Source organism: Eurosta solidaginis, chromosome 2, assembly GCF_040869045.1.
Source record: "Eurosta solidaginis isolate ZX-2024a chromosome 2, ASM4086904v1, whole genome shotgun sequence".
Classification (NCBI taxonomy): domain Eukaryota; kingdom Metazoa; phylum Arthropoda; class Insecta; order Diptera; family Tephritidae; genus Eurosta; species Eurosta solidaginis.
In genome coordinates, this window is record NC_090320.1 from 196,438,317 (window position 1) to 196,459,084 (window position 20,768).

The following is a 20,768-nucleotide window of genomic DNA, read 5'->3' on the forward strand; positions in this document are numbered from 1 at the left end:
GAAAATGGGCGAAATCGAACGATAACCACGACTACTTTTTTAATATCGAAAATTAAGAAAAGTGGAAAAAATGCGATAATTCATTATCAAAGATGGACAAAGTGATAAAACTTGACTTTTAGGTTGAATTTATGACGCAAAGCAGGAACATGGTGAACTTTTGGTAAATGGGTGTGGCACGGGCCACATTTTGAAGCAGAAGATTAAAAAGTTCTGCAAGCCGTGAAACAAAAGCCTGGCTGTGGACTTGGAAGTTTTATATACACATTGTAAAAAATTACCAAAAATGGTTGGCGACCACGCCCACTGTTAAAAAAAATCTGTATCTAAGTTTGGAAAAATGGTATAAAAGCGATAAAAATGGTATAAAAGATCGATAAATTGATAAAACTTAAAATGTGAATTGACTTTAAAACGAAAAATATAAAATTGATAATTTTTTTTAAATTAGCGTGCCACTACCTACACATACATTCAAAGTATGAAAATTTAAAATTTTTGGCTGCCGTAAGTGAAACAAAGAATTACCAATCCTAACGAAATTTGGTAACAACATTGTTGCTTCTTGTTTGATTGCAATTTAATAGAATATACAGACCGGGATTGAATTGGGTACCTCCGTAGCTTGAAGAACTTCTTAATTTCAGATTTTTGAGTTAACTCCCAGTAGATCTATGTAGGCGTACGACATCCCATCAGTCTGCCTTAGTCGCCAGTACGAGAACGGCCTATTTAGGAGTTTTTTTGAGAGAACCCCTACGGGTTAGAATCGAGCTCAAGGTCTAACAATAATTATTTTATCTTATTATTGTTATGATATACATATGTTTTCTTAAATGAAAAAATAGTTTAAATTAGAATAGAAGAAATAAAAAATTTAAACAACAGCCAAAGCTCGCGGATCCATTTCGGTAACTGCTAAATTCCCGTTTCCGGTAAATTGTTAATACATCTAAGAGCACGGGGAAACATTGTCAACAAATATGACACCATGGCATCATTGCCATGCAACAAGTCCAATTTTCACATCGTTTCTGCAACAGATGTTGCAGCGCTGTGAAAATCAATTGGCAAGGAACAGGATAGAAGTAGAAAAAATGAAGACAAACAGACTAGAGCTTACGATTTCTCGAACATGTTCGAGAAAAGATTTCTTGCGAGTCTTGCCTTCTCGCGAGATTCTCGAATCTCGAATTTCTAGTAAGGCTCGCGGAGCTTCTCGACATTCAACTTAATCGATTCATTGGCTGTGTTATATAGAGAATACAATTTCTTCTGGAGCACAAGCCAAAATATCCGCAAAACCACAAGTAAAAAACGCCGAAATGTATAAAATATTTCCAATGCAGCGACTGAATTGAAATTCGAGAAGATCGCGAGTATTACGAGTAATTCGAGATTCGAGAATCTCGCGAGCCTTACGAGTAATTCGAAAATCTCGCGAGAAGCCGCGTTCTTGATGTCTCGTTGAAAAATAAAATATTGCGAACAAAAATATATGTACAATAGATATGTTTTGAGTTAAATGTCATTGAAGCAATATAATCAACAAAAAAGTCACAAGTAAAAAAAACAAAGGTATAAATACTGTCCATACAGCGATTAAGTAAGAATGTCGAGAAGCTCGCGAGATTTACGAGTACTTCGAGACACGACAACCGCTTTGGTAGCTGAATGGTTATAGCAGCGGTGCCCAAACTTTGCCGATGAAGGAAGTTAGCAGTTCCCGAAATGGACCTATACAACGAGCTTTCGCAGTTGTTTAAATTTTTCCTTTCTTCTAACTATTCTAATTTAAAAAAATTTCATTTAAGAAAAAATTATTCGGAAAGTCAAATCTGTCACTGACCGAATGAAAACAACTATTCGATTAGTGATGATCGATTATATTACTAAACAGCTTTTGCTAATCGACTCATCGATTATTCGAACAATCGATTATAAAGAGCAATACAGAAGAAAAGTATTTAATTTTGTTCGATAATTTTTTATTTTATTTTTGTAACCACAATTTTAGAACTTTTATTACATTTTTGTACCTATCTCAAGGTGTTTGAGAGTTTATTGGAAATTCTAACTTAATTTTTAAATTGTTATGCTCAGATCTGTATTACTGAATGATTTATAAATGATGAAGGACTAATGTGCTATAAAATAAAGTTTTGGAATCTTTGGAAATCAAGTGGCCTTACTTACATACCTCTTTATCGATGTAAAGTACTGATCCAAAAAGTCTTTGGCATGTTCCAATACTACATCGGGCTTGCGAGCTTCTACGGGTGCCGTACCCAGAGCCATTACGCTGCTCATACATGTCGCCTTTGAACAAGATAAGGACTGAAATAAAGAAAAGAGAAAGAAGAGTGTAGAAATTACATATAAAATGTATTAAACCGGAGAATATACATAATAATTGTGATTTGCGATATTTAGCGAGTTTAAAGCCAAAGAGACATTAATAAAGAGACCAGCACATAAAAAATATGAACGCTCGTTCCCGATCCGTATTATTAAAAAACAAAACCACTTTTGCCAACTTTCGGACGGGGTAGGTTTTCCATTGCAAGTTTAGAGCGGAACCGCGGGTAAAAGCTATTAAAAAATATTATAAGGCAAAGGCAACCTAATTTTAAGCAGGTCAGCCGATGGTCTGCTGGTCCAAATTATTCTTGAAGGTAGAGCCCGAACCTGAAAAGGCCAGGAGTGACCGGCACTACCTGGTCCCGAATGATTAAGGTCTCAAAGCAAGGCTAAAATTTAAAACTAAAAGACGATCTATGTGATCAAAATTGTCCCTCTAAACATATCGGCATCCAGACTTCGTATAATTGATCGTCGACATTGTATAAGAATAAGTAAATCTTCTACCGGGTATGGAAGATGTTACTGAAAGTTACCATACTACAATAATTTTCACCTCAATAGCTCAGGACAAGGCAGCATGTGCAAAAATGTAAACCAAATAAATCTAAAGTCGATGCTACAACGTGTTGAATATTTACATTGTATTATATTGTAGGATAGGGCGCGCGACTGGGCGACGTTAGTGGAAAATCTTCATTGAAGACACTACTATAGCGGCTGCATGGAAATGAAAAGGTCGACTTCTTCATGGGCCACATACTAGTTGGAGCAGCTAGGTAGAGCTTCAAGAAAAGAAGAGTTCCATAGGGCTTCACTACTGCAGTTGGTGGATTGAAGCTAAACTACCCGGATAGCGCATAAAGCATTCCCTCCTTCAAAAAAAAAAATTAAATATTAATAAACAATATAACTGGTACGATTTTGCGTCAGATAATATTACAATAGTGATATGAATTTGAGTTTTCATTTCACATCCGACTAGTGATTTAGTTCATCTGAGCCGACCTTGCACAAATTCAGGCAACTAACCTATTAAAAGAGAAGACCGCAATTAACTCCCTTCTTATATGAGCGTAACTGGCCGCATATGGGTATAACTACAATATGAGCTACAAAGAGAGATCTCTCCGATGGTACAAGCTTAGACGTAAACGTATAGAATTAGTTGATTGAACGCATCGTTTTTTTTGCAAGAAAACTACTAATGTATATGTATGTGCGTATCTATAAACCTTATAAAACAAAGTCGCTAAATATCATTGTACGCACATCACTTCACACAGAATTCTCCGATTTTAAAACGGTTTTTTGCTTTTGAAAGGTTAGCTGCGTGAGATGGATATTTTCAATATAATTTGAAGGTATATATTACAGAGGCGTGGACAATTGCCAAAATGTAGTAAAAAATCATAAAATTTTTGTTTTCACAGCTATAACTCATAAACGGATTGATGGATTTAAAAAATTCTACATTGCAGTAAAACTTTGAAATATTTACCTTCGTTCTGCATCAAAAAAATAATACTTGATTCCTTTCTTATATGAGCCAAATTGTTTAAACAAAAGTAACATTTTTACCAAAAATGCAGCGCGTGTGGTTGTTCGTTGTCAACTGTGCGCGCAAATTAGTTTGAGTGAGGCATGATGTGCCACATACGTACATACATAGCATTCGCTGCGTTATTCAACTTCGGGAGTACATTTATGTGTATGGAAGTACGTATGTATTTTCATATCATATCAGCTTGACATACATATGTATGTACATACATATTTATGCGTGTTGCCAAATTAATGCAACATAAATGGTTAAGAATGCATACATCTCTTGAAAAATACTCTTTCGTCAAAAATATTGAACATTTCCTTAAAATTCTTAAACAAAAGTTGTTTTTTTTTGGTATGTTTGCATGTATATGTTAATATTTGTGCACTAAGGAGATTTCATTCTTCAATATAGGTCGAAATATCGATCAACAATTAACAAATTAGGTTAGGTGGTAGCTGCCCTGATAAGGATAGCTCACTTGGACAACACAATGGTCCGTTGTGATACCACATACACCAAAAATACGGTGACTTAGATCTAGCTACTTAGAGAATCGTTGGGTAGCAACGATAAAGCTCCGAATGATGCCGATCTCAACTTTGGATAAATCCCCGGGAGTTCCAAGTGAGTCGCGACCGCAGTACTTTCGCCTAGTTCTGGCAAAAGCTGGACAATCAAGCATAAAGTGATTTGGTGATTCTACCTCATCATCCTCCATACAGCTGCAGTAGGATGGAGTTTCCAGTATATTGAGACGTACCGCATGGATACCCATGGGACAGTGCCCTGTCAAAACCCCAATGACCATTGATAGGTGAGCCTTAATGAACCCAATTATTTCAGCAGACCTCCTGCCATCCACTTTCGGGCAGAAAGATCTTGCTACCCTGCAAGACGTGGTGTCCGCCCAACGTTTGCTGAGCTGACTCGAGGCCCATCTATGGAGGAGCAATCCACAGGTGGCCAGCGGGATCCCGAAATCCCTACAATCGCAAGCGAGGTCAGGCACTCCCAGACCACCCTCGATCGCACTGTAGTTGAGCTCAAGGCCTTGATAGCCGCTTGGCTGTCAGAGTAGATATTAAATTCCCTAACCGTAATAGCACTGGATAGCATTCCATCCACCGCATACTTAATCGCAGCAACTTCCGCTTGGAATACACTGCAGTGATCAGTCAACTTAAACTTGCGGCTTACATTAGCTCTTGACAAAAGACCCCCTCCCCCCCACCAACCTTTCCGTCCAGCTTCAACCCATCCGTGAACAAGTTAACCGGTCCCATGCCCCAGTTAATTCCTCTTCCCCACTCCTCTCTCGGTGGAATGATTGGGGTAAAGGTTGTATAGGGAGCAGTTATCGGCATACAATAGTCGTTATGTCCGGGATAAAGTCGAAACTGGTAAGAAGGCTAGAGTGTCCGCAGTCAGAAAGCCAATATCCCATATCACGAAGCCTGAGCAACGACCTTGCCGCGGCCGCTATTCCCGCAATATCTACTGGGTATATGTTCAGCATGACGTTCAGTTCCAAGGTAGGTGTTGTTCTGAGAGCGCCAATGATACCGATCAGCGCCGTCCGTTGCACGGGCATTAACATTTTGGAGGTGCTCGCCGTGTCCAGTGCGTTCCACCAGACCAGCACCCCATATAGCAGAATCGGTATGACCACCATCTCTTTCCGAGAGCCCCTCTGCAGCAGTACAAGGCAATGGCGGCCTTCCTGGCCCGATCTTCCACATTGGGTCTCCAGGACAGTTTCTTGTCCAAAACAATCCCCAAATATTTAACCCTATCATAAAGTACCAACGGTACCCCTCCAATCGAGGGAGTTCTGAAATCGAGCATCTTATATCTCCTTGTAAAAAGAACCCATTCCGTTTATCCCGGGTTGACCGGCAATCCACATGATTCAGTCCAACAAGCCACAGTATCCAGGTAGCCCTGCAGAACATCGCGCAGGGTGCCCAGAAATTTGCCTCTGACTAGGATAGCGAAGTCATCTGCATATGCAACCACCCGACAACTATTGGCTTCCAGCTCCACAAGAAGCTCGTTGACTACCACAACCCAGAGCAGAAGAGATAGGACACCCCCCTGTGGCGTGCCCCTGCACACCTTCCTCTTAATTATGGCCCCTCTCTACTCCGCTGCGATAATTCTGCCGCATAGAAGTTTGCTAATAAATTCAACTAGAGCCGCCTCGACTCCTAAACCCACCAGATCTCTTTCGATTGGCCCCGGAAAGACATTGTTAAAAGCCCCCTCGATGTCCAGAAAGGCACCCAGAGCATACTCTTTGGGTTCTAGGGACCCCTCTATTTGCTTTACAATCGAATGGAGAGCCGTTTCCGTCGATCTGCCGACAGTAACCCCCGAGGTATCCTTTCCCGTAGGTGCAGGTCAATCAACCGCTCAAACGTCTTAAGAAGAAACGACAAGAGACTGATTGGCCTGCAATCCTTAGGTGACACATGAGAGCTTCTGCCGGCCTTCGGAATGAAAATAACCCTAACCATGTGCCAAGACTTCGGGATACAGTTAAGACTGAGGAAGTTAGTGTCGATGATGGCCAACCAGCGGCAGGAAATCCCCAAAGACTTTTAAAATTGCGCAGGAATGATTCCATCCGGGCCCGGAGACTTATAAGGCTTGAATTACCCTATAGCCCAGGTTATTTGACTTTACCGCAATTAACTCCCTTCTTATATGAGCATAACTGGCCGCATATGGGTATAACTACAATATGAGCTACAAAGAGAGATCTCTCCGATGGTACAAGCTTAGACGTAAACGTATAGAATTAGTTGATTGAACGCATCGTTTTTTTTTGCAAGAAAACTACTAATGTATATGTATGTGCGTATCTATAAACCTTATAAAACAAAGTCGCTAAATATCATTGTACGCACATCACTTCACACAGAATGCTCCGATTTTAAAACGGTTTTTTGCTTTTGAAAGGTTAGCTGCGTGAGATGGATATTTTCAATATAATTTGAAGGTATATATTACAGAGGCGTGGACAATTGCCAAAATGTAGTAAAAAATCATAAAATTTTTGTTTTCACAGCTATAACTCATAAACGGATTGATGGATTTAAAAAATTCTACATTGCAGTAAAACTTTGAAATATTTACCTTCGTTCTGCATCAAAAAAATAATACTTGATTCCTTTCTTATATGAGCCAAATTGTTTAAACAAAAGTAACATTTTTACCAAAAATGCAGCGCGTGTGGTTGTTCGTTGTCAACTGTGCGCGCAAATTAGTTTGAGTGAGGCATGATGTGCCACATACGTACATACATAGCATTCGCTGCGTTATTCAACTTCGGGAGTACATTTATGTGTATGGAAGTACGTATGTATTTTCATATCATATCAGCTTGACATACATATGTATGTACATACATATTTATGCGTGTTGCCAAATTAATGCAACATAAATGGTTAAGAATGCATACATCTCTTGAAAAATACTCTTTCGTCAAAAATATTGAACATTTCCTTAAAATTCTTAAACAAAAGTTGTTTTTTTTGGTATGTTTGCATGTATATGTTAATATTTGTGCACTAAGGAGATTTAATTCTTCAATATAGGTCGAAATATCGATCAACAATTAACAAATTAGGTTAAGTGGTAGCTGCCCTGATAAGGATAGCTCACTTGGACAACACAAAGGTCCGTTGTGATACCACATACACCAAAAATACGGTGACTTAGATCTAGCTACTTAGAGAATCGTTGGGTAGCAACGATAAAGCTCCGAATGATGCCGATCTCAACTTTGGATAAATCCCCGGGAGTTCCAAGTGAGTCGCGACCGCAGTACTTTCGCCTAGTTCTGGCAAAAGCTGGACAATCAAGCATAAAGTGATTTGCTGATTCTCCCTCATCATCCTCCATACAGCTGCAGTAGGATGGAGTTTCCAGTATATTGAGACGTACCGCATGGATACCCATGGGACAGTGCCCTGTCAAAACCCCAATGACCATTGATAGGTGAGCCTTAATGGACCCAATTATTTCAGCAGACCTCCTGCCATCCACTTTCGGCCAGAAAGATCTTGCTACCCTGCAAGACGTGGTGTCCGCCCAACGTTTGCTGAGCTGACTCGAGGCCCAGCTATGGAGGAGCAATCCACAGGTGGCCAGCGGGATCCCGAAATCCCTACAATCGCAAGCGAGGTCAGGCACTCCCAGACCACTCTCGATCGCACTGTAGTTGAGCTCAAGGCCTTGATAGCCGCTTGGCTGTCAGAGTAGATATTAAATTCCCTAACCGTAATAGCACTGGATAGCATTCCATCCACCGCATACTTAATCGCAGCAACTTCCGCTTGGAATACACTGCAGTGATCAGTCAACTTAAACTTGCGGCTTACATTTAGCTCTTGACAAAAGACCCCCCCCCCACCAACCTTTCCGTCCAGCTTCAACCCATCCGTGAACAAGTTAACCGGTCCCATGCCCCAGTTAATTCCTCTTCCCCACTCCTCTCTCGGTGGAATGATTGGGGTAAAGGTTGTATAGGGAGCAGTTATCGGCATACAATAGTCGTTATGTCCGGGATAAAGTCGAAACTGGTAAGAAGGCTAGAGTGTCCGCAGTCAGAAAGCCCATATCCCATATCACGAAGCCTGAGCAACGACCTTGCCGCGGCCGCTATTCCCGCAATATCTACTGGGTATATGTTCAGCATGACGTTCAGTTCCAAGGTAGGTGTTGTTCTGAGAGCGCCAATGATACCGATCAGCGCCGTCCGTTGCACGGGCATTAACATTTTGGAGGTGCTCGCCGTGTCCAGTGCGTTCCACCAGACCAGCACCCCATATAGCAGAATCGGTATGACCACCATCTCTTTCCGAGAGCCCCTCTGCAGCAGTACAAGGCAATGGCGGCCTTCCTGGCCAGATCTTCCACATTGGGTCTCCAGGACAGTTTCTTGTCCAAAACAATCCCCAAATATTTAACCCTATCAGAAAGTACCAACGGTACCCCTCCAATAGAGGGAGTTCTGAAATCGAGCCTTGTAAAAAGAACCCATTCCGTTTATCCCGGGTTGACCGGCAATCCACATGATTCAGTCCAACAAGCCACAGTATCCAGGTAGCCCTGCAGAACATCGCGCAGGGTGCCCAGAAATTTGCCTCTGACTAGGATACCGAAGTCATCTGCATATGCAACCACCCGACAACTATTGGCTTCCAGCTCCACAAGAAGCTCGTTGACTACCACAACCCAGAGCAGAAGAGATAGGACACCCCCCTGTGGCGTGCCCCTGCACACCTTCCTCTTAATTATGGCCCCTCCCTACTCCGCTGCGACAATTATGCCGCATAGAAGTTTGCTAATAAATTCAACTAGAGCCGCCTCGACTCCTAAACCCACCAGATCTCTTTCGATTGGCCCCGGAAAGACATTGTTAAAAGCCCCCTAGATGTCCAGAAAGGCACCCAGAGCATACTCTTTGGGTTCTAGGGACCCCTCTATTTGCTTTACAATCGAATGGAGAGCCGTTTCCGTCGATCTGCCGACAGTAACCCCCGAGGTATCCTTTCCCGTAGGTGCAGGTCAATCAACCGCTCAAACGTCTTAAGAAGAAACGACGAGAGACTGATTGGCCTGAAATCCTTAGGTGACACATGAGAGCTTCTGCCGGCCTTCGGAATGAAAATAACCCTAACCATGTGCCAAGACTTCGGGATACAGTTAAGACTGAGGCAGTTAGTGTAGATGATGGCCAACCAGCGGCAGGAAATCCCCAAAGACTTTTAAAGTAGCGCAGGAATGATTCCATCCGGGCCCGGAGACTTTTTGGGGTTTGAATTACCCTATAGCCCAGGTTATTTGACTTTACCGTATTGGAATGGCAGGCACTTCTGCATGGCCAACGACCGCCGACCATGCAGGCGAAGATCCCTGCGCAACGGGGACATCGGGAAAATGAGAGGGAACAGTTAGTTTTCACGAATTTTCTTATTAAAACTTTTACGTAAGTTGTTAAAGCTGTGCTAATAATTTATTTTTCTTTATTTGAAATCAAAACTAAAGTGGGCTTTTTTATAATTATTTTTTATCAATATTAGTACAAAGGTAAGTACCATACAGTGCGATTTTCTATATTATTTAGTATAATTTTTCGAAAGGACAAATAAACGAAAAGAAAGGGAAGTATAGGAGAGGAATGGAACGGAAAGGAAGGTAAAGGAGAGGAAAGGAAATAAAAGGAGAGGAAATTACAGGGGAGGAAAGGAAGGGAGAAAACAGGACCGGAAAGCGAACGAAAGGACAGGAAATGAAAGAAAAGGAAAGGAAACGAAAGAAAAGGAAAGGATATGGGAAAAGAGGACAAGAAACAACGAGACTGGAAAGGATGGGAAAGGAAATGAAAGGATATGAAAGGAAATGAAAAGAAAGAAAGAAAGTAAAAGAAAAGGAAAGGAAAGAGAAAGCAGAGGAAAGGAAAATAGAGGATATGAAATAATAAATTAAGATAATTTTTCCTTAACTTTCATCCATGCAGTTTAATATTTTAATAATAATTTATTGTTACGATTTAAATAAGTTTCTCAGCCGAGCTTTACATAATAAGCCAATAAAATGAGAGGAAATTACAGGGGGGAAAGGAAGGCAGAAGACAGGACCGGACAGCGAACGAAAGGACAAGAAATGGAAGAAAATTAAAGAAAACGAAAGAAAAAGAAAAGATAGGAGAAAAGAGGACAAGAAAGGAGGAGAAATTAAAGGATAGGATAGGAAATCAAAATAAAGCAAGGAAGGGAAGAATGAAAGAAAAGGAAAGGGAAAGGTCTGGAAGGGAAGGGAAAGGAAAGGAAAAAAGGAAAAGAGAACGGGAAAAGAAACGAAACGATATGGATTATCTTTATTTTTTAATTGAACCATTAATTCAAAATGCAGCAACAAATTAGCAGTTTTAAACATTGCAACCTGTGTGAAACAAGGTGTGGGTTGCTAGTTTATATATAAAGATACCTACAAAGTGATATTGTGGAGATTACATAGATATACATTAGACTGTGTTGGAAAATATACGAAATAAAAACGTTGGAAAAGCCCGCCCCTAAATGTGAAGCTTATGTTGAAAAGGTATGGGAAGAGCTCCACACTCATTTTTTCATTGTTTGGTGAAAAAAATTTTACTTTAAGGGACTACAGCTGTACAAAACTGTAAGCAAACGACTTCACAGCTCAAAAGGACATTCGACGTAGTTACTCGGATTTTCAGGACAAGAAATAATGACGTATCAAATTTAAAAATCAGATGTAAAATAACCAAGCAACAAGAAAAAAAAAATTATTTCGACTGTATTTGCAAGGATAAAAAAATGTTTAAAACTAACCTAAACCCTCTCAGCATAACCTTCAAATATAGGGGCGGACTTTTGCTTTTTTTTTTTGACTCAGTCTAATATACATATGATTAAAAAGTTACAAATTAAAGAGAAAAAAAACATTAAAAATTGATGTATTAAATAACAAATTATCTTAAACACGAATACAGATTTTCAATTTATTTTTCCATTCCACGAAAATGCCAGTTAAAGCTCATTGTATTGACGTTTCCCCATTCATAGTTACATACACACTTATGCTGAAGCGTGCATATCAACCGACAACAATAAGAGAGATAATCGAAAAGTTTAAAGAAAAGCCATACCACGTATAAAATTGGAAAACGCCTGTTAACTACTTTTGTGAGATAAACGAACAAAGAAAATAAAATTGAGCCAAAACAAAAAAAGAAGCAAAGCAGGTTTCAATAAGCACTTTAAAAAATAAAAATAGAGAAACAAAAAGTGTTTAAACTTGTAAAAGCCAATAAGTGAGGTACTTTATATGAAATTCCGCACAAACAAGGATGTTTCACATTGATGATGTTCTTAAAAGAATTTCAGTAAATAAAAAGTTAGATTAGATCAAGATTACAATGCTTGCTCTATTTCTGTATGATAGATGAGCCCAAGAGGAGTTCACTTTGTTGTAAATTAGAAACCTAATTCTCACAACAATCAAGCTACTCACGAAGTATGAGCGGAACAGAAAGATTACGAGAACTGGAACAGAAGCTGGGACTCTCCCTAATCGAACAGGTTAGAACTGTTGGAGTTCCGTCTATAGTGGAAGCGGTCAGCATACTTCAGTGGCAAAAGCATCAGTTGTTACGTTATATAAATCTTCAGAACGACAAGGTGGCCTATGTACATTTCTTTCTCTTCCTTTTAAAAGCGATGTGATCATAGTCCTAGTTTAAGAAATATAGCCAAGTAGTAACGGCAACAATATTTATGGACTAATGGCGGCTAAATGCAATTTCGTGGTTCTTGGGAATTACGGTATAACAACGGTCCATCTGCAGGGTGGTCAAAAAAAGTTGTGGAGGGAATCGGCACATATTCCATGAAACAAAATGGAGAGGAGCAGGAATTACCATCGGAACCCACGTTAATTCCAACCGTCATATTTGGGAAGCTTAGATAACAACAGAGACCGCCGTGGTATGATGGTAGCGTGCTCCGCCTATCAGAAACAAGTTTTCTTAAATAGTAGAAAATTTTTGTAAGCGGGGTCGCCCCTCGGCAGTGTTTGTGCTCCGAACATCAGAAACAAGTTTTCTTAAATAGTAGAAAATTTTTGTAAGCGGGGTCGCCCCTCGGCAGTGTTTGGCAAGCACTACGAGTGTATTTCTGCCATGAGAAGCTTTTCAGTGAAAACTCATCTGCCTTGCAGACGCCATTCGGAGTCGGCATTAAACAAGTAGGTCTCGTCCCGCCAATTTGTAGGAAAAACTGAAAGAAGAATGACGCAAATTGGAAGAGAAACTCGGCCTAAAATCTCTTCAGAGGATATCGCGCCTTACATTTTATTTTTTTATTTAGATAACAATTTCGAACAAGTGGTTATGAACACATTTTGCTTGCTGCAATAAGGGAAGAGGGGAAGAAGAGGTAGATCTGATGCTTTTCTCTATAGATCAGGCAATTCTGATACTACGCTGTTGATTTCTCTATACCGCGATACATATAAATAGATAAGGACACTTCCCGCAGGTTTTGGAGAGTGTTATCGGTGTTGATGGTCCTTTGCCGTATATAGATCTGGTACATTCTGGTAACAGGCACGATTAAAGTACAAGCTTCACTATCTCGGAAAAGATTTAAAATGACTGCAATGTATCTTCTTATCCATCCTTTCACCTATAAGCTCTAAATTTCGCTAGCATCCTCTTGAAAGGGTGCGCCACACAACCCCTTAAATCTCGATGAATTTCTCTCTGTACGGCTCACGTACCAATAAAACCTCGTTTACTGAAGGCTCGCGGCGTTAGTGGAAAAGACCGCATGACCGCAGGGCTTCGGTAGATGATTAGTTCACTCCTACAAGTAATAATGCTTATATTCATTCCTACCCACTGAAATTTTACGTGGGTAGGGGAAAAGGGACTTAAGTGCTTCCAGTAGGCGGCCCTTCAACAAATCCAAGAGGAGAAAACTGCAGTCGGCGTATTAGGGGTTTTGAATTTGAGATAAGAAGGACTACTGGTTAATCTTCTGTCAAAAGTATTTATAAAGGTTTGAAAAGGTCCTCTCGTGAGATCCTGCTCCATTGGTGTAATGACAGATCGGGAAGGAAACTGGAATCCACTTTATTGCAAGCTAATTCTAACCTAATACTAACACCATCCAGTGTCGACTTGTTCAATGTTGAATCAACACTTTTTAACCCTAGAAGTCGCTTGGGCTGAATACCATAATTCTTGGATAGTGTGAACAATCTTCGGAGACTTTCAAGCTGGCTGACTCCCATTTACGGCACCAATCTGAGGTTGAGCTATAAGCTAAGCCTTGTTGTATGGTCAAAGTACCTGCATACTAAAGACTTTATGCCAATCAGTCCGTCCTCATTCTTTTGTTAGTACAATTGTTTTCGCAGTTAAAGAAGGCATTTCCGTGGGTCGGTGATCGAGTTGCACACACCATTTGTAATTCCCTCTCTTCCTTTAAGAGCTTGGGATAAGAGAGCTTACATAGACCTCGTTTCCCTAATGTTGCTGCAATGACCTGGTAGCGAAACAATAATTAAGTGTTTGCTCTTCGGCATTCATTTAACTACTTCATTGTAAACACATACTTAGATAGCTATATATGTTGAGTAAATATATTTCCGCTTACACGTTCTTTTATGGCAAAAGCTGCGCTAATAAACTATCAACTAAGGCTACACTGGCAATAATCAAATGGAGTACTAAAGGAACTGGAACAAATGCAAACAGTAAGCCTCAATGGACCTGTTAGTTGGCAGCTTCATTGCCACTGTTGCGGTTGTGTCACTTACTTAAAGTGTCGTGCTACGAAAAGTGTGCACGGCAGATGGTGGTTCTATATTCACAGCTGAAATTTGTCCAAATTGCTTTATGTAAATAAACACTTACTGCCTGACGCTTAGGGATCTTCAAGCCAAGCCACTTACTTAACTTCGAGTAGTGAGAAGAGAAAATGTGTGTATATGTGTACTTAGAAGTATAAGTGCATGTGTTAAGTTATGGAGGATGAACATCAGGAAACGGAAGTTGTTGTAAACACTGCGACAAGCCAAACATCCTTCGTGTGAACTGAAACCAGGCAGCCCAAAAGGCAGCACGGCGGAATATAAGACAGTTGAGTAGAAGACGGCAACACGCGTTATGAGAGCAATGCCAACAAAGGCATATATTCGTGAGCTTTAAATTTTTCGTTACTTATATTAATATATGCGTATGTATGTATGTGCATTAGATCGTATCGAAAAACCATAAGAAATTTGTTTATAATTTTCGTCAATCAGAAAATTTAAACTGCCAGGTTAAGATTGGATATTTACTGCTAAGCTACAAATATCTGGTAAAATGATCGTAGAATGACCCAAGATCCCTAACGGGTTCATAGTACTGGGAATCCGTTGGATCACAGCGGATCTAGTCTTGGTCTCGATGAATTATAAGACCAAAAACGGGACTAGGCCCATTTTTTGTTGGGGGTCAATGTGGATGGGAGATTATTCAAGGCACTGTGCAGAATGCACATAGGGCCAATCGCCGTCACCCTCCTAGATAGGGTAAGAAAAACAAGGATGCAAACAAGAAAGGGGTGAAGCCAAGCTCAAGGGTACATATTAGTATCGAAGGTTATGTATTAGGTATAAGAAAGTCCTGGACCTATCAACGGAAAACGTTTCAGCACTTTCGGAAAGTGTAGGACTACTGCCAGAGGCTCCCTACTAGACCACTACTGGAACTTCTTCGGCATGGGTTTCGATCGGGGTCGGTTTCTTCCAACAGGACAACTGCATCCCTATTAATAATGTTAAAGGAAAACCCCCCTAGCCCAACTAAAACTTAGGAAAATGGTAAGAAAAACATACAGTAAGTGTCGCATTTCTTAAAAGGTCTATACCCAGAAATCACAATTTCTTCTTCCCACACAGATCTGAGATGTCGCTTGCCATATGGGAAAAGAGCCTCGTTAAAGCATAACAACAGGAGCTGGGGCCAGAAATCAAAGCTAAGGATGTGGCTACACACAACTGTCGCGAGTCCCACGGGTGGTAGTATGGCGGCCTGCCATAGCCAAGGAATACAATATCAATAAGTTTAGCAACATAGACAGGCTGCGCAAGGGAGCTTTTCGGTCCAGTCCAATGGCATAAGCAAGACTCTGAACCAATTACTGCCGCACCTTCATATTTTGGTAACTGCAACAGAATCAGATTTGTTTCTGGGTGCTGGAAGTTGCTGTATGATCCCACTGCTATTCTGAGTGGATTTCCGTATGAAAACACAATATCGTACTTTCGCTTTGCCTGAAATTTTGCAGTAATTTTGAGGAGCGTTCCCCTAGAAGCGGGAGACTGAAGAGTCGACAGAGTTTATAAAGAGGCGGAAATTTCACTTGCCGTCTCAGAGCAGAGGTTTTCTCAGAGAAGTGTTTGGCCTTGATATTTGAGGGTGCCGCCTATAGGTAGGTTTGATGTGCCTAATCTGTTAGGCTAATGTGTTAACATGCTTCATAAATTATTTGAGTAGGTTTACATATATCTAAAACCAGTAGGCTTAAGTGAACAGAACGAAAGAATCGAGTTCATTGTTGTTAAGGTAAAAGCACCAAAATAACTGTTGTTGTTATTGTTTTGATAATAGAGATACTTCCTGAAGGTTTTGGGAAGTTTTATCGGTTTTGGTGGACTGTGAAGGTTTTTGGGAGTGGTATCGCTGTTTGGTGGTAGTTTTCCGGATATAGAGCCGCTATGTTCCGGTAATTTGAACCATTATGGTACTAACCCGATCATCTCAGTACCGATGACGTGACCAAGTCGAATCATGAGTCCAAGCCTCGCGCACTACTTAGGCCTGGTAATTTTGACGGTGTTTTACAGCTACCAATTAGGTCACATTAAGTGATGTCGATATGGCCTAATCAACACACGCCTACAAACATATTTTCCATTTCCCCTCATTTAGAACATTTCCTTCACGTTCGGTATTCTACGTTTTGAAAACTATGTATGCATGCCATTTCTTGTTCAATAACCACGAAATTCTTAGCAAAATTTATGCTCAAAATTGCGGACGAATGTTAAACACATTTTCTTGCCAAACCTCTCACTAAAATATTTATTTATTCAGTATGCAAATTGATATTCAATACGTAAAATTTTGCGAATCGCATTGCTTTGAAATATTTGCGAATCTGCCGCGTGCTGTAAATTGTGGTTGAAGATTGGGAATTCAAAAAAGTTGCCGTTTTGTGTTTTAAGGCAAGATTCACAAAAATTAAAATTTTACAAAAATATCAGTATTTAGAACACACAAAGCCAGTTTAAAAATTTCTGGAAAATTTCGCAAAATTTGACGATATTTCATCACATTTGCAAATTTTATCGTTAAGTTTTATTAGAGTTTTCCTGAGTATGAAGTTTTCGTGCTAATTATATTTTAGTACAGTGTGTTAGTCTTAATAAATAAAGTAGAGAGGGAAAAGAGGATGAGATTGTAAAAGAGCAAAAATAAAATGTAGTATAATGATGATGACTGTAATGATGAGAATAATGATAACGATCCCGAAACCGGGACCGGTATATAGACTGGGACCCAAACCAGAATCAACACTTTAACCAAAATCGAAAACGGAACCAAAACTGGATCTAAAGCCGTAACAAAAGCAGGTAGAATGGAACAGGAATCTCAGCCGTAATTGAAATTGAAATCAGACCGAAAGCGAATACGGAACTGGAACGAAAACAGAATCGAATCTGGAAATGAAAATAAATCGGAAAGGACACTGGTATCGATTTTGAATGCTACACAAGACCGAACCCAAATCCGGAACTGTAACACAACCGCATACGTCACTGGAACGAAAACGAATCCGGAACTGGAAGGAAACTGAAACCGAAACCGAAACCGGCATCAGCTTTAAGTCTGTATCCAAAAATTGGCCGTGAGCGATTCTGGAAACCAGATACTAGAATCGAAACCGCAAACGAAGCCAAACCTAAGCTGAAACCTAGTACAGATCGGTAGCCGAAATCGAAACCAGAACAAGACTAAACCCGGAAACTTCACCAAGGCCATTTCGAAGCCAGAACCGAAAAAAAGAATGATCTCCGACCGAAACCAAACCCTAGGATGGAATCCGAATGAAACTGAATACAAAGCCGGCACTGAGACTGGGAAATGAGCCACAAGCGAAACCGAAGTTAAAATCGGAAGCGAAATGAAAGCCAGTACCAAAATAAAAATCAATAACAGGCTCGAAAGGGGAAAATCAGCGGTACACGCGGAGGAGTGACGTAAGGTCAACTGACATAACGCCAATTGAACATATGGACATAGACACAACGTCTAACCTCAATTGGCCATATGAAATGGTCTTATCGTCAAATTTCAAAGGGATAAAATGGCAAAGCACTGACATTAGGACCATAACTCTGGAGTGGTCATAAAGTCAACTCGGTTTTTGTTGGTGGCCGTAAGGACAATTTTTTTTTCGCACCTCCAGGCATTAAAATGTTAGTAACTGTTGAATTATATTTACGTTCTTTTGTTTTCGCATAGCGTTCAGTCGAATGAAAAGAGGCATTTTTTTAGTGCGTGTCTCATTTTAGTGAAAATCGGACTTAAAACTGGTCAAGTGTAGATTTTTTTAAATAAAAATAAATTCTGGGAATGAAAATTTAATAAAAACTCGCGCGATTTTCAGGTTTGCTAAAGTGCAAAATCAGATTATAAGCTGGGCCAATCAGGACTCCTTTGAAATAAAAATGACATATTCGCTAAATGCCTAACCAATCAAAAGTTTTTTTGCTTTTTTGCTGATCTGAAATTGCTTACCAGCTGAGGTGGTCATAAGGTCAATTGACCATTTACCTATTGGCTTTATGTCACTCCACCGGCTTAAGCTGCGGGTGTAAAACGCACTTTGAGAAATAATCCACGTGCGTTCGTTAGTTTTCGTGGGCTGAGATTCATAGCGTATTACTATTTCACAAAATGCCATAAATTTTCCCTCATCGCAATATTTGTGAGAAACGGATACAGAATAATATTTCTATTAATTTTCGTAAGCATATCAACAGTAACTAATTGCTACAATTTCTACAATCATAAATATTTGATGAACAAAATCCGCCATTATCAACATTTCAAATGCCGATGAGATCAACAAAAATACAAGTCTTGTAATACAATTAAATTGCTACTGAAACAATTGATGTCCGAGCAAATTTCACTTGTTTTAAAATATTGTAACGAATTTGCTGCAAATCTTCTTATTTGCAACCCTCTGCTAAGTTCGAATCACTAAACTGTTGAATAAATAACTCCAATATGTAATAATGCAAAATGGCCTTCATTAAAGTACTTCACAATAACACTCAAACTGTGCAACGAATATCTTGCTTAATAACCAAACTGATTGATAACTCAAATGAAACTCTACTATTGCCCGCCAGATTGCGTGCTTAATCAATAAGTGCTTGATATCTCAAATCAAACTGAACTCCAGCGCCTCTACATTTGTTGCCTTTTATACTCTCTGATTTCAACGTTCGCATCTTCTAGGCGCTTCCAGAATCTACTAGTCCATCAGCTCTCAAACTTCTCAGCTGTGACTACAATTGCACGATTTATAGCTTCTCTCATTGCATACTTTCAGGAGCATCTCAGATATATGCATGTATTTGTGCATTGATTCTCCGCTGCTCGTATACGTACATGGTACATATGTGTAGACGCAATTATTGTTTCGTTTATGTAGATACTAATGCTAATATTCGTAACAATATTTATATGTTTTGTGAAACGCGCCCCGGATCGTAAAAAATTTGTTTCTCCAGCAAGTACTTTCGATCTAAATTTTCATTATTACTTAAATGCTAACAAAAAACTGAGGTACCAATGAAAACGAATTTTCATCAAATTTCCAAAACCTTAGGTCCATTCGATCAGCTGGTAAGTTGATTTTAGAATGGCATTTTCCTATTCCCTTTCACCTTAGAGCCACTAACTGCATCAATGTAATCTAGCTTGAAAAACATTCTTAGATAAATAAACTGCCAAAGAAAAATTTACTATACTGCAATAATTATGGAAATACTTATTACACTATTTAACCATTCTCTTATTTAGTTGCAAATAATATTATAATGAAATTAATTCTTAAATGTTTCCTTACTGTGAAAAATTTGAGTCAGGAAATTCAAATAGAAAGTTATAACATTATGGGACTTCCTGCTGGGCAATCGCTGCAGCTAAAGCAAACGAAAACTTTTTGCATAAGGCGTAGAGCAGCAGAAAAGGCGAAAGGTGACAGCGCAAGGCCAGAAAATGGCAAGAAGAAGATGAGCCAATAAAACTTTTGAAACTATAAATAAAGAAAAAAACTACTGGTTGCTTTTTACTAAAATAATATTTTCGAGAAGCGAAAACTTGTTTTATACAAATACAAACAAATTAGCGTTTGTAGATTTGCATGAAGGGCAATAAATGCATAATTTTGCCGCAATGTAAAAAGTGGAAAACTTTTGCCAAACAGCGTTTGTATTTTCGCGCTAAGCAGTTTATATTTGAGGTAAAGCATCTAGTAAGGACATTTTCATTACCATTTCACAATAAACACATATACATGTGTCACCTCAAAGTAGAGCACAGCTGTTTCACTTGAAGAAAAAGTTGAGGAATGTCTAGTATGTTTAAGTGTATGTATGTAATTTTGTTTGCATACTACACTGCGTATACGTAACAAATGGTATAAATGGTAGGCCTGAGGCCCTATTCAGTAACTATGAGTTTTGAAATGTACATTTTTCTTTCATAAAAATTATATGAAGAAAAAGTGTACATTTTAAAACTCACAGTTACTGAATAGGGCCCCTGAACTTGGAATGGGTTTGATGGTGAATGAGGACAAAACGAAGTACCTGCTGTCATCGAGCAAAGAGTCAGCGCATGCGCGCCTTGGCAACCACGCTACTGTTGGCAGCCATAACCAAAAATCGAAATAGTAAAAGACTTCGTTTATTTGGCAACCAGCATCAACACTAGCACCAACATCAGTACTGAAATCCAGCGAAGAATCAATCTTGCCAATAAATGCTACTTTGGACTAGGTAGGCAATTGAAAAGTAAAGTCCTCACTCGGCGAACGAAAATCATACTCTACAAGTCACTTATCGTACCCGTCCTGTTATATGGAGCAGAAGCATGGACCATGACAACAGCAGATGAAGCGGCTTTGGGAGTGTTCGAGACAAAAGTTCTTCGAAAGATTTATGGACCTCTACGCGTTGGCGATGGCGA

General features: G+C 39.6%; 1 protein-coding gene across 3 annotated transcripts in view; it reads right to left on the reverse strand.

The window, feature by feature from the left end:
* LOC137240473 (nitric oxide synthase-like) overlaps positions 1-20,768 on the reverse strand; it is a 336,236-nt gene that overhangs the window by 220,551 nt on the left and 94,917 nt on the right. For all 3 annotated transcript variants that reach the window (XM_067766786.1, XM_067766785.1, XM_067766787.1), the window contains exon 3: positions 2,201-2,337. In XM_067766786.1, coding sequence (XP_067622887.1) covers positions 2,201-2,337 — 137 coding nt within the window. The remainder of the gene's footprint in view (positions 1-2,200; positions 2,338-20,768) is intronic.